At 38.4% G+C, this 13,684-nt stretch overlaps 1 protein-coding gene across 5 annotated transcripts in view; it reads left to right on the top strand.

The window, feature by feature from the left end:
* MPPED1 (metallophosphoesterase domain containing 1) overlaps positions 1-13,684 on the top strand; it is a 61,523-nt gene that overhangs the window by 18,534 nt on the left and 29,305 nt on the right. For all 5 annotated transcript variants that reach the window (XM_048301812.1, XM_048301811.1, XM_048301813.1 and 2 more), the window contains exon 4: positions 12,442-12,667. In XM_048301812.1, the coding sequence (XP_048157769.1) occupies positions 12,442-12,667 (226 nt within the window). The remainder of the gene's footprint in view (positions 1-12,441; positions 12,668-13,684) is intronic.

Raw genomic sequence — 13,684 nt, 5'->3', positions numbered from 1 at the left:
TTGAAAAATATTTTTGCATTTTTCCGACTGAGCAAATAGGATTTGTGAGACTATTCATCTGTTCTGCCTTCACACTCTCAAGTATACATTAAGCAACTTCTTGGTGATAGCAACAATTGAAGTCAGGAGGCCTTTAATGATTTACATAAAATCTCTTCCATACATTGTTACAGCTTTGCTGCCTCCCCAAAAAAGTTGTTGTGACTGAAAACATTTGTCTGTTTAACCCCAGAGGGCTCATAGGTTTGGGGTTTTTTTATATCTGAGGCTCAGCTGCGCCACAGAGATGAATTCTAAACAAAGCAAACCGTGTGTGCCTGTGGTTGCTGCCTTGGATGTAAAAGACCAGATGTAGATGCCTTCTGTAGGCAACTGTTGGCATTGGTAACTGAAATTCTGTTCCACTGGGCAAGAGAGTGATGATTTACATGTGCTTCTGCAATGTTTTGTATATGCTAAAAAAAAAAAAAAAAGACACTGAAAATTGGAAAGCATGCACTGTATCCAGACAAAAACCCTCATCAGTGCTGTTCCTGCAGCATTGCAGATACCTTAATTTAGAATAAAAGTGGCTTCTGGATTCTGAGACTTCATTAACAAAAAAAAAAGGTGAGAGGGAATGAAGGAGTTGGAGAGGGAAAGGACACAGTTTAAGGGTAATGGATTTCAAGTTTTTATGTCGATTTTCTTTCTTGTAGTTGATATTTTTGCATTTTTTTCCTGCCTTTTTTTTTTCTTTTTTTTTTTTTCCTTTTTTTTTTCTACATATTGCAGCATTCCGCACTAGGACAGCACAAAGCAGACAGATGCATGTAGGCTGAAATGGAATTTAAAAAGGAAAGTCAGGACTTCACAATTTAAACAAATATTTACAAGCAAATAATTATCAGCAAGGCTGATAAATATTTATTTGAGCTCAGGAACACAATAACATGCCCCACATGGAACAATTGTTTTGTTCTGTGACTCTGAAGTTAGGAACAGCATGTGGAAGTAATAAATTGATATAGAGCTATCAACTCTGTCTCTGCACCCAAATGGAACAGGTTGGTTATAAAACAGCAAGTTTTGACCCTATTTTGTAGGTCTCTGCCATGTATTATAGTAATGTGCTGAAAATAGCATTTACAAATTATTCAAACCATATGGTTACCCCTTCTAAATAATCCTGATTTTATTTATCTGCTGGTGTGGGAAGAGAAGTGCTTTGGGATATTGCTGGTGAGCAAGGATGGGGCTGTGCACATTGCTTGCTGCACAGTTTTTGTCTCTGGTTCTCCATCTGCCTCCCTGCTGGTCACAGCTGTACACTGTTCTGAAGATGTCTGTAAGCTGAAATCCTCTCAGAATGGTAGGGAGATTTCCCAAGGCATTTCTGTGATGTTCTCTTCATCATTTTTATTCCAAAAAAAAGGGCTTAATTTTCTGACTTTTCAGGCATGCTTCCAATTTCATGGTAGCGTGCGCTTGGGAAAAGGTGATCTTGGTGGTTCGAGTTATATTTTTGCAAGAACATCTTTGAGATACAGAAAGTTAGCAAGTTAAAAGGTTTTTGTTTCGTTTCTTGCCATTTAAAATACAGATTTAACTTTAATTTTTAATATTTTTTTTGTTTGTTTTAAATGAACAGTTTACCAGCTCTTGAATATCTTAAGTGTTTGCAAAATCTGCAGTAAGTGGGAGAATGGTTAAAAGCGTTCCTGTTGAGAAGGAATTTCAGAAGGTTTTGTTGGTTGTCCATTTTTTTGTGAAGAAATTAGTCTCCAACAGTTTTGATTTTTCTAGATAGCTGCTTCCAGTACCTTCCATAATTTTGCAGCTCCACAGCCAACCCAACCTTCTTCTTCCTTAATATTTTACTGGTTTCTTGAGAAAGTAACTGACAGACTCTGGCACCGACTTTTCCTCCACTGACATCCTTCCTTGCTGCTGCCAGATTTCCCTGTTTATTCCTTCATGCACAGGGCTTGCTTTCCCACTTATTTTGTTCTTTGTCTAATCCATGTCTGCTGCTGTCATTAGATTACAACTTTGTTTATGCCTTGCAGTAAACACTAGGTTTGATACACCTTCCCTTGATCTCAGCTCCCCCCCAAGCAGGAGTTACAAATCCTCCTCCTGCTTTTGCTCCATGTCTTCATGTGCAGCGTTGATGCCTACCTTTCGGTTTTCTGCTCTGCCATACCCTCTTGTGTCTGTGCCACTCTGGTCTATCTCTGTTTCATCTCTCCAGATGAACTTGCCCTTCAGCAAGTCCAGATTTTATCTTTGCGCTTTATGTAAAACTCCTGTGCGTGTCTGATGGAAAATTTATTTTACATTACCATCATTAACTTCCATGGGCCTTATGGTTCTATCAAGCACATGCTCAAGTGTTGTGCTAATAGAGGCACATTGGCTGCATGAGTCATCCCCTAAAATCTGTTCTCTTTTTCTGACTGTCCGTGGGTACCCAGCAAGGCCGGTACCAGCTCAGATGATGCTGCTCACGATCCCAGTATTGTCCCTGCCTGGGGCTGGCAGCCCAGGTGCTCTGTTTTGGCTGCCCTTTAGTCACCAAGTTTTATACTTGTGACCCCTAAAGTCCTCTACTTCATTTCAGTTTGTTCTTTCTGGTAATTAATTGTTTTCTCTCATGTGTCTTTTTCTCTAAGCCCTTTCTGAGGGAGAGAGTTGAGGTTTCACTAGGGCTGGGTTGATGTTTAGCTCTGTGGAAGAGTTAAAATGTTGGTGATCACTGGATGTATTTATTTTCTCAGCCTTCTCTGGTAGGCAGTCCAAGATTACTTTTAATTTTTAATTTTTAATTATTAAAATTATTATTTTTTAGATAGATTTTTCTTCTCTGAGTTTTTTAATTGCCTTTTGGATCTGTGCAAAGTTTGAGCACAGACACAGTTTTGCATCAGAGTTCCAGAATATGATAGGGGTGGTGTGGTGAACTGTGCTTATTCTGAACCTGTCATCCACTAGTTTGATTTGGTATTTCCTAATACTGGAAGAGGCAAGTGAACAATTTATCATTCTTTATTCTGCTTCAGAATTTTTAGGTTCTTTCCATATCTTCCCTTAGGATATTTTCAGGCTGAAGATTGTACAGAAGTCCTTAAATGCCTTTGATCATCTGTGTCACTCTTTGTACCTCTTTGTTCCACATCCTTTTAAAAAGAGTGAGACCAGAACTGCACATGTTCTGAGAACACTACAGATTTATTCCCTGGCATAATGAAATTTCCTAGTTCTCCTTTCCTTTCTGGTGTTGTGGATTACTCTGTTTTTAACAGAACAATGAGATGGCATTTTCACAGAATTTCCTAATACAATTCTATGAACTCTTTCCTGAATGGTAATACCTAGTTCAGAAGCCATCACTGCATCTGTAGTTTGTGTAGTTTTTTCCAGTACTTGAATTATTCTGCATAAATTTATGTTCAGTTTCATCGGTCCTCTTATTGCCCAGTCATGAAATATCATGATGTATTTTGCAGGTGAGATTTCTATTTTGCTGATGTTTTTCAGAGTAACTTGGAAAATTGAAGGAAAAGGAGAAGAATAGTCAGTTTACAAAGCATACAAATGGTGCCAACCTGCTCATTGCTCTCCCTTTTCTTTTTTCTGAACTGACCCTTCTGTTATCATATTTCAACTATTTCCTTTTTTTAGCTAGTTTGTTCTCTTACTGTATTTTTCTTCCAAATTTAAAAACTCAGTTTTGGAAAATCAGAAAAAAATGAAGTACAAGGTATGTTTTATGGTAGGACTGAACAGAACTTTCTGATAATTTATAAGAATGCATGGTGTGACTTCAAACATGTGCTGATTTTCCAGCATGTTCAGGGGATTTTAATGACAACACTGCAAACAGACAAAAATAATCTGCAGCTTTTTCATTATTTTCGTTTTTTTTATTTATTCCCTTATTCCCTACCTGCATATCAATCAAATCTGTTGTAGGACAAATACAAAGATGCATGCCCTGCCTTAGTACACTTGTCAAATACTGACTCCAAAACCATCTCTATTTTTTATCTCCCATATTGTTGGCACTGGAAATTGCCTGCTTGGCTCAGTTACTCATGTAATTCCCTTTGCTCAAGCCTGTAATATCATTTCCAAATTGTGTATGCTCCAGGACCCACTGTCACTTTGAGCTTGTGGGTTACTTTCCTGGAAATTTAACTAAATAGCTGATCTGTGGTATAAGCTGCAACACGTACTTCCATCTTTTCTCTGAGAATTCTCTTCTGTGCATGGATTGGAAAGATTACTTAAACTATCACATTTTATAATGTATATGGTTTCAGTGTGTTTGCTTGAGATTTTCCAATTTCTAAGACAGAGTTTCTATTTGAGATTCAAGTTCAAGGTAAATTGGAAATAAAAAAAATAGAAAGTGACTTGGACTTGTAGTGGAAAACAATAATTAGCTCTTCAGAGTATTTTCCTGGAAATGTTATTACATGCATGTTGTACACACACAAACACAGACACACAGACACAAAAAAAGGATTACATTATTTGACATGCACTTCAGGAACTGACCTAGGCAAATTCAGCATGAAGGATATATTTTTATTTCAGACCAAAAGATATTTTAGAGTGAAGATGCCTACCAAGTGTAGTAACTATCATTACTAAAGTTAGCTGTTTCTAGAATTTGATTGTATTTGACCTAATCCTGTAGTATTAGATTCTGTAGACAGAATCAGATATTTGTCAATAAATATAATCTCTACTTTTAAGTTCTTGATAAAAGATCTTCAGAAAAACTTGTGGTCACTAGGCTTAGCTTTACTTTTGCTTTGCAAAATGATGGTAATTATTTTTCTTCCTCTCTTAACAGGTATATTTTTAAGTTCAGTAATACATTTAAAACAGATTAAAATCATGTTGAAGATGAAAAAAATCAGCTTCAGAGCAGCAAAAGGAATTAGATTTTATATATTGTAGCCATGCCATTTTGACCATCGGTAATTACACTATTTTAATGTTAATGTAGAAACCCCTTGAAAGAAGTATTTAAGCACTAATTATCTATTTACAAAAGAATGGCTTTGGAAATGCAGTAAAAAACATTGAGCTGTGTAGGGATTTAGAACAGATGTCAATTTTAAAAGACTGGGCATACTAAAAAATAAGTGTTGGTTTTTCTTGCCTTTCTTAAATGTATAGTGGCTCGGATGCATTTGTACATCCAAGGCTCAGACACAGAAAAGTGCACTACAACACCCTCTCCCAGTATTTCTCCAGTTCTGGCAAGTTAGGATGTCCTAGGAGCTCCAGAATATTAAAATGGCTTTTGTGAGTCTCAGCATCAATATTTGTTGCATCCCTGTATTGGGCAGATGATCCAAAGCAACTGTTTTCTATGTACACCTCCTGTGCCAGTGGTGAGAAGCTGTAGAGGTGATGGGTGCTAAAGCATTGTTCCTTTAATTCCTCCTTTCAAACACGTGTGCTTCTGGGGTATTTCTTGTACTAATACTGAGCTTGCCTCTTTCCACTAATGCATTGGAAAGTAGCCAAACTTCAGGGTTCTGGGTCTGTGGTTTCATAAATACTGAGACCCCCCCTGACCCCTCAAATGAGCAAGTGAATAAAAATACCCAGTCTTATCCCAGACTAGCAGACAAAGGTAGGTTTAGGAAGGCAGTGTGGCCCAGAAGTGAACAACCACAGAACTGGAAAGATCTGGGATGTGATTCTGTGAACTGTCATTGCCTCTGGCAGAGATATTTGAAAGAGCCTGAGGAAGACAGGCAACCAAATTCTAGTTAGTCATCTTCATATTTGACAGCCTCTTTATTGTTCCCCCTTGTGAAATTGTGAAAATGATGCTTGATCCACCTACCACATGAATGTGTTGGAGGATTAATTATTCTCAGCACAGCACTTTGAACACCTATTGTGCAGCACTGTACACAAACATTAAACATGGTTATTAGTGCTGTGCACCTCGTACGCTGACATGACACACGGCTCTTTGTAGTCTTCCCTTCCAGAAGGTGACAAGTGGGAGATGCTGAAAGCGCCTCCGTGGGATCTGAAGATCTGAATAGGAATCTGTATCAGTGTGCACAGAGATCCATGTAGGAAGTGTAAAACGTTTTTTAATTGTTACTTTTTAACTCAGTTTTCCCAGATCCTTCCCTTTCGTGGTCCCCAGATACAAGCTGTAACCAAAACTAGATTATTTCAGGGGGCAGAAAAGCTGTGGTAGGAATTTATGTCCTCAGAAAATTTAAGACTATAACTATCCCAGGAAGTAAAAAAAACCCCAACAACTTATGAAAACGGACCCTGTGACTTACATAGTTGGTGGCTTTCGAGCCATCAAGTGCCATAATCTAAGGGGACACATTAAAGGAAGGTTCAGTTGAGGCAGACATTGCAGTCGTGCAATTTTGTAGACATCTCTTACAGACCCCAGGTGACCAGAAGGTGCAGATCCACGTAACCTTTTGTCTTGACTCACTGCAGCTACTCTAATGGCCTAGTTATGCATTGGGCTGGTTCTGCATAATTACAGGGTAATTAAATAAACTGAGCTAAAAGGAAGCCACTTTTCCTTTAGAAGTAATTTTGACCAATTATTACATGTGTGTGGGTGTCTATAAAACACCACAGTATATCAAAGAGTCTAAGTTGGATTATTATCAGGTGGTTTTTTAGTTTGATTTGCCTTTGTCTATTTTAAGGAATCCTGTTTTACCAACGTGAGCAGTGTTTTATGTGTTTGCTGTTCTAATGTTTGGTATAATTACTGGCTTTTTCAATGCAAGAATGGCTAGAGCTGGAAGGTTACAGATGACTTCGGAGGGAGTGTTCATTTACAGTATTATTCCAGATTACGCACCATACAAAAAGTATGTTAATGTGAGTTTCCCAGACATCAGCCTCAGTGTTTAAACACAGAACTGTCAAAAAGATGCTAAAAAGCAATCTGAGACAGTTATGCAGTCTTTCCACTGTATCACTCACTGCTGTATTCTAAAAGGTTGAAATGAGAGGGAAGAAGCATTAAGTGGGCACTTACATGATTGTCACTTCTTTTAATGAATACTAAAAATTCTGCTCAGTACAATACCAGGAGAGAAGCAAAGCACATCTGCCTGTACAAGTTTGCATTTAGCTTGGCAAAGTTGGGAGTTGATAACAACTGTGAGCTTCAGAGGAGGTCTAAGGTTGATAAAGATGCCTCACTTGGTACAAGGGGAGCCTGGTGTATGGACATCATGAATTTGCTTTTGGATTATTTGCAGTGTTGATCTGGTTTGCTGGGTTGCTGATAGAACAGGATGAGCCCTTAAGCACACAGAATCCCATTTTGAACAAGCTCAGCTGCAGAGAAATAGCAAACAGACAATGTTGCTCAGCAGGCTGCATTATCAAGCCTGTAGTTCAAGCAATGGTTCCCCAGCACTTTAAGTTATTTTGTGAAAATTATGTTCGCCATAAAAAGAACCTACTGGAGTTTGGAAGTTAAAAATTGCCACAATAATTTTGTAATTGGTGCATAAACATGCAAAAATTAGATGTTCGGTTGATTTTCTTAATTAGTAATCTGCAGTAATGAAAGGAATAAACAAAGATGTTCCTAGCTAAAGAATACATATATTCCCATACATATTCTATTACCAGAACTGCTGTCACATTCTTATACTGAACAAATGAAAGCAAAGAAACTTTCTGAGAAAGGTTTGTTGTAACCTGACAAAAACTCCACAGATGAAGTGAAGAAGTCAGTAAGATGATAATACATCTGGCTATATATGAGTTAAATATGATATCCTGAGCTTGTTGATAGAAAAATAATCTCAAAAAACAAGAAATTATACATTGATGGAGGAAATTTGGGGCTGAGTTTTTTGTGTGATGAGTTATTCTGGGAGCAGAGCCACAGCTGCCTGACTTCTTGGATCTTGTCTTGTAGACCTGCTGTGGGTTCAAGTAGCCTCATTCCTTTGAAACCTCTCCTTCAGATTGGTCATTAATCACCTTGGGCACCTTCAGGAAATTCAAGGGGACATAATTACCTTTGGGGTCTTTATATAGTAAATGGCTTTTGAATCTGTTGGGCAGTTTCAGACAGATATGGAGTGACAAGAATACAGAAGTCTAAAGCATTGTACTTCTACAAGTTCCATGTTTTCCCTAAGAAAAAAGATACCTTTTGCAAAAATTGCTAAATTAAGGGGAAGATAATATGTCTCCAGCATTTTACTGCATATAAGGGGAGATTACAAAACAGAAAGGGGAAAATAAGGCAGGAAAGATGAAGAGCCATGTAGCTGAGAAGAAGGAAAAGGACAGGAGAAATCTCCCCCATTAAGATAGAGGCTGACAGAGTGGATGGTGGCTTGGAGCCCCATTCCAAATTGGCAGAAGGCAAAAGTTGAACGTGGCCTGGAAGAGAAAGCTCTGAAGCCCAGGGCTGAATCTGAGTCAGTGTGTTTCTGACAGGATTTTGATTTGTAAATGTTTGATTCCAAATCCAAATAGGATGCAGTGGATAGAGGTTGGTTACGGAGGAAAATAATTTTAGTTTCTTGCAAGTTAAACATGATAAGAGGAAAAAAACTCAACCCTTACTTTAGTGAAAAAAAAAAGTGAAATTTTGCCTAGAAATGAAATTTTTATTCACCCCAAAATAATTTAAATGGACATTTTGCTTCATTTTGTTTCCTTGGTAATGTCAGAAAGACTGTGCGAATTTCCAAATATATCCCATTCCATCCAAGTGGTATTTTAATACAGAAAAATATTTAGGTAAAAGTTTTCCAACCGATTCTAGTTGCAGTTTATGTCCAGATTAGAGGCATATTTTAGCAGAATCTTCTCAGGTGCCAAGAACAGAAGGATCCCTGGACTTTGGACAAAAAACACTTGCCTTGTTTTGGCTGGTCAAAAGAAGAGATCAGAGAAAAAAATGTAACTTCCCCCAAATTAATAAATTAATAACTTTTTTTCTTTTTTTTCCAATTTACATCTTTGACTCCCGTAGCATATGTTCTTGCATGTGTTTCTTGGCACTCCTGAAGGGCAGATCTGTTTCTTACATGCTTCCTGCCTTAGTTTTTTTCTGGGGAATTAATTTTGTCCTGGATATGTGTGCAGAATTCCTGTGACAGCCATAAATTTTCTTTAATATCATTGTATACACAGAGCTTCTGTATTAATAACAAGTTTGCTACCTGCCCACCAGCAAAGCCATATGCTAGCATCAAATGTTAATTGGTTATCAGTTGGGGATTTAGTCCTACTCATCTGCTAGACGGATAGGATGAGAAACTTACACCAGAGTTAATGGAACTTACTCTCTAGTCCTGTTAAATTGCCTGTCTGACATAGATTTTTTCCCATTACAATCACAACACAAAATGAGGTTTTGATTTCTTTTAGCATTGCAGGCTCTTTAAAATTCTGGTTTGTCTTCCAGTGTTGATTGACAGGGACGTAGAGAATCAGGCAGAATGGAGGGACCTCTGGAGTGCATTGAGTCCAGCCTCCTCCTCAAAGCAGGCGTAGTTAGAGACCAGAACCTTGGCCTGGTGAACTTTGATTGCCTTCAAGGGAGGAGATTTCCCACTGTTCAGGGCACTTATTTCCATTTTTTACCATCCTCACGGTAAAATTCTTTCCTTGTAGGATGTTCCCACTTGTGTCTGTTACTGCACCTCTGAGAAGAACTTGCTCTTGTGTTTTTCCTGAGCTCAGGTGGTTGCAGACCAGCAGTAGGGTCTGCTCTGCATCTTCTCTGAGTCTGAACAGCCTCAGATCTCAGTCTCTCCCCTTGTCCCAACCACCTTGGCAGTTTTCTGATGGACTTGCCTCAGTTTCTCAGTAGTTTTCCTGTCACTGAAGAGCCCAGGATGGGACACCACGCTCCAGAGGAGGTCTCACAAGTGCTACATGGAGGAGAAAGATCACTCTTTGTTCAGCTGGTTCCACTGGTGATTAACACAGCCAGGGTGCCATAGCCACAAAGATTCACTGCAGAGTCTTGAGTGAAGTTACTCCATCCTGGGTGGAGGTGTGGGAATAACTGATGAACCTGGAAGCATTTGAATTATCTGCAATCAAGAGCTGTTGAGATAAAAAATGGAAAAGTGTTCTAGGGTTATGCATAGGAACACAGCCATACAACAGCTCTTAGATTATGTGCTCTTGGGGATGTCCTGCTCCTAGCCAAGGAAGCCAGGGCTACAAATCCCACAGAAATCTGTTCCTTACACATAACTTCACAACAGCAGTGCCTAGGCAGGAACAAGGTTTCAAAGATTTATACCTAAGTCTGACTTTGTACTTCAAGAGCACTCAGAGTAAAAAGCAAAGCACAGTCTAAAGTCTTCCAAGGAACAAAGTTTGAACAAAATATTGCTAAATCTATGAACAAGCAGTAGAAAATACCCTGTTAGTAAAAAAATTAAGGTTTAAAGGGTAAAGAGTATAGTTGAGGAGACAAAGAAAAGGAAATAGTTTTACCATAGCCTGGTGTGGAATGAGAGAAAAAAAACAAACAACTGAGCTGCATACTCATCAAAACCACAGTTGTTAATTGAAAAGCTGACAGACCTGTAACTACTGCAGTGCTTGTGGCCGCCACTATAATAAATGTAACTGTACATTTAGAGTAATTTGCTAATTTGCCTAAGTAACACCCACAGACAGCAACATGACATAAATGCATTAGTGGAAGCAACAACTATAACCAGCTCATACAGGTTCTTGGCTGCTAGATGGATGGATCAGATGAGCTGGAAAAGATTTACCAAACAGAACAGAAATGGAGTTGGTAACAATATTGTGGCATACAGGACTTCTTTATTCCTTTAAGGCCTGAAGATGCCCCTACATATTGCAGCACATAAATAACATTTTTAACTTGTGTGTGTATATGTGCACACACCTGGAAAGCTTTTAGAGATGGAGTACACATCTGCAAAATGCCAAGTGCTTCAGAAGCATAATAAAGAAGTCTTTCAGGTAAATCATTGAATCTTCAATATTTAACATGTAATTATAAATATCTGAGAAGGGTTTTTATTAAATATTCTAAAGACACATATATATTTGGTCCATAGGAAAGAGTGGAACCTGTACCATCAGCTTCCCTAATACAGGTGTTACAAGTGTCTGAAACTCTTATTTCAGAATCACCCACGTCTTCATTTGGCAAAGTTCGGTGCTGTGTCATCTCCCTTGGGCTAGCACTGCTGTGTCTTCTGTTTCCATAGCTCTGAATCACACTGTTGCATTTTATTCTGAAGTCCTACTCATGCCAACTTTTGCCATTGCATATTAACTGGTTTTTTGCATTCTCTAAATAGCCCGCCTCCAGGTTAAACTTGGGCCATTGCTAAGGATTTTTATGTTATCAACAATGCATTTCTAAAATTAAAACCCCACAAGATTGCTGTTATGCAAGGTGGGTTTAATTTTCAATGAAATATTTCTTTCTGGTCCCAATCGCCTGATCGTCTTCATCCTGATACAAATTAACAGTGCAGAAACAAAGCTAATGAATGCAGTTTTGCCCAGTTTCTGTCTTTGTTTCCTCCCAGATGTGCTTAGAAGGTTTGTGCTGAGCTCTTTGAGACAGGAGATGCCAGCTCTCAGGGGCAGAATCCAGTGAATAACCAAATGTGGAGTCAGGTGGAAAGTTCCTGTTTCAGTGCTGCTCTCAGGAAGAGCCCACGTGTGTGGGCATATATATTCTTGCCTTCATCAGGAGGTTGTTCTAAGGTTTTTCACTAAATAGGGGTTGTAAAATATTCTTGAACATGAGTCACTTTAAATTATAGTCCATGGAGCTAAGGGAGTCACTGAGAAAATGGAGCAGGAAAAAAACCATGGGATAGAGGCAAATGGTGAGATTTCACTGTGGGATGTGGATTTTTGACAGCCAGACTGAATCCCTGCCTTGCTTGAAGGCTTGATATTAATGTCAGGGCAGAGACCCCTCTGGCTGACCTAAGTTCTGAGTGTTAGACCTCGTCAGTACAGGCTGACAAAGACCCCAGCTCTGGGAGAAGAGAGCTGACATGATTTTATGAAGCATTACGGCTGATCTTCTTTGAACCCTAATTTCTGTCAAAGAGTTATCATCACTGTCACAGTAAATGATACTTGCAGCACAAATGGCAATTAACTAGAAGTAAATAGTAGAGCAGAAGTCTGCAGACTGGTTTTTAAGGTTGATGAGTTGAAAGTAATTTCAACACATTAATGCTAAGCATGCTAAATCATAGTGTGCCATGAAAAAGACAGTAATGTCATTTACCTGAAATCAGCAGGAATTACAATAACATGTAGTAGGGGTAGGCTCGATTGTTTCAAATATGTGAGCGTATTACAGGAATCGATAACACTTTGTCTATCTGTTTGCTTTTATCAGATTTTCCATAAAACAAGTAATTTGTTTGTTTTTCACTGTTTTAGGTAGCCTGCCCTATGAATACAAGATTGTGATAGCAGGAAATCATGAATTGACCTTTGACCAGGAATTCATGGCTGACTTAATCAAGCAGGACTTTTACTATTTCCCCTCTGTTTCTAAGCTGAAGCCAGAGAGCTATGAAAATGTACAGTCTCTTCTAACAAACTGCATCTATCTTCAAGACTCTGAAGTGACGGTGAGGGGATTCAGAATATATGGCTCCCCTTGGTAAGCAGGTTTTTAAGCATACATAAAAAAAATATTGTTGATTGCTATCACATCAGCCATTTTGTCTGCACCAGCTGTATTTGGATTGCTGTGTTAGGAAGAAAAGTAACACTCACTTTGATAAAGTTTTTATATTTTCTTGTAATGAATCATTCCTGTGACAAAATAATGTACGGTACTGTGGGTATGGTCAACCAAATAATGATGGGGAAAAAGATGGTGTGCTCTTCATACTCTCAGCCAGGAGCAGCTGTTTAACAGTCCATGTAGGGGGCTTTTGTGTCATAAAATATGTTTTCTATACTTGGTGAGTTTATCTAATTACAGGTTAATTTTGTTGCAAGGGTAATTCTTCTGACAATTTCTATCCTACAGATAATATTTGAGGTTCATTAGTGTATACAGTAGTCATTTAACTCAGCAAGCTTATTTCAGCATCTGTGAAGGTCTTTTATTTCATATCCCTCAGAATCTTACTTTCTTTTATAAAGTAATAGATTTCCCCAAGGTCTAGCTGAGCTTCTAAACTAAAGTCAACAAATCAGTGGCATCTTAAGATTTCATAGATTTTGCTCTACTGTACAGTGAACACTTAGAACTCCTTGACAGTATTGGAGGCAGATGGACTTTGGCTTCCTGACTTCCACCCAGGACCTTGTATGTGCTACTTCTGTGTCTCTTACTGATGTCACATTGCTGTTTATTATTTCTGCCGGTGGGCCTGTAAATTGGGTCTTTCATGAGCATTCCATAGATGTTTAAAATAAGTAAAAATGTATTTTAAAAGGCAGGTTTTTGAGGGAATCTATTCTTCCTTTTAAAATCGTGTCAGGCTGAAATGTAGCAAACAAGTTGTCAAACCTGATGCATATACCCCAGTGTGAATTTTCGGTGTGAATAAACTGTGAAATCTCTTGGATTTTTTTTTTTTAATGAAAATTAGCTTTTTCCCATTTGGTTACTTGAGATGGGTGTTAATTTTGTCTAAGCTTATTCTACATTTGTCTAGATTAGTTT

Source organism: Corvus hawaiiensis, chromosome 4 (genome assembly GCF_020740725.1).
Source record: "Corvus hawaiiensis isolate bCorHaw1 chromosome 4, bCorHaw1.pri.cur, whole genome shotgun sequence".
NCBI lineage: Eukaryota > Metazoa > Chordata > Aves > Passeriformes > Corvidae > Corvus > Corvus hawaiiensis.
Note: the sequence above shows the minus strand (reverse complement) of the source record. Positions and strands in the feature narration are given on the sequence as shown.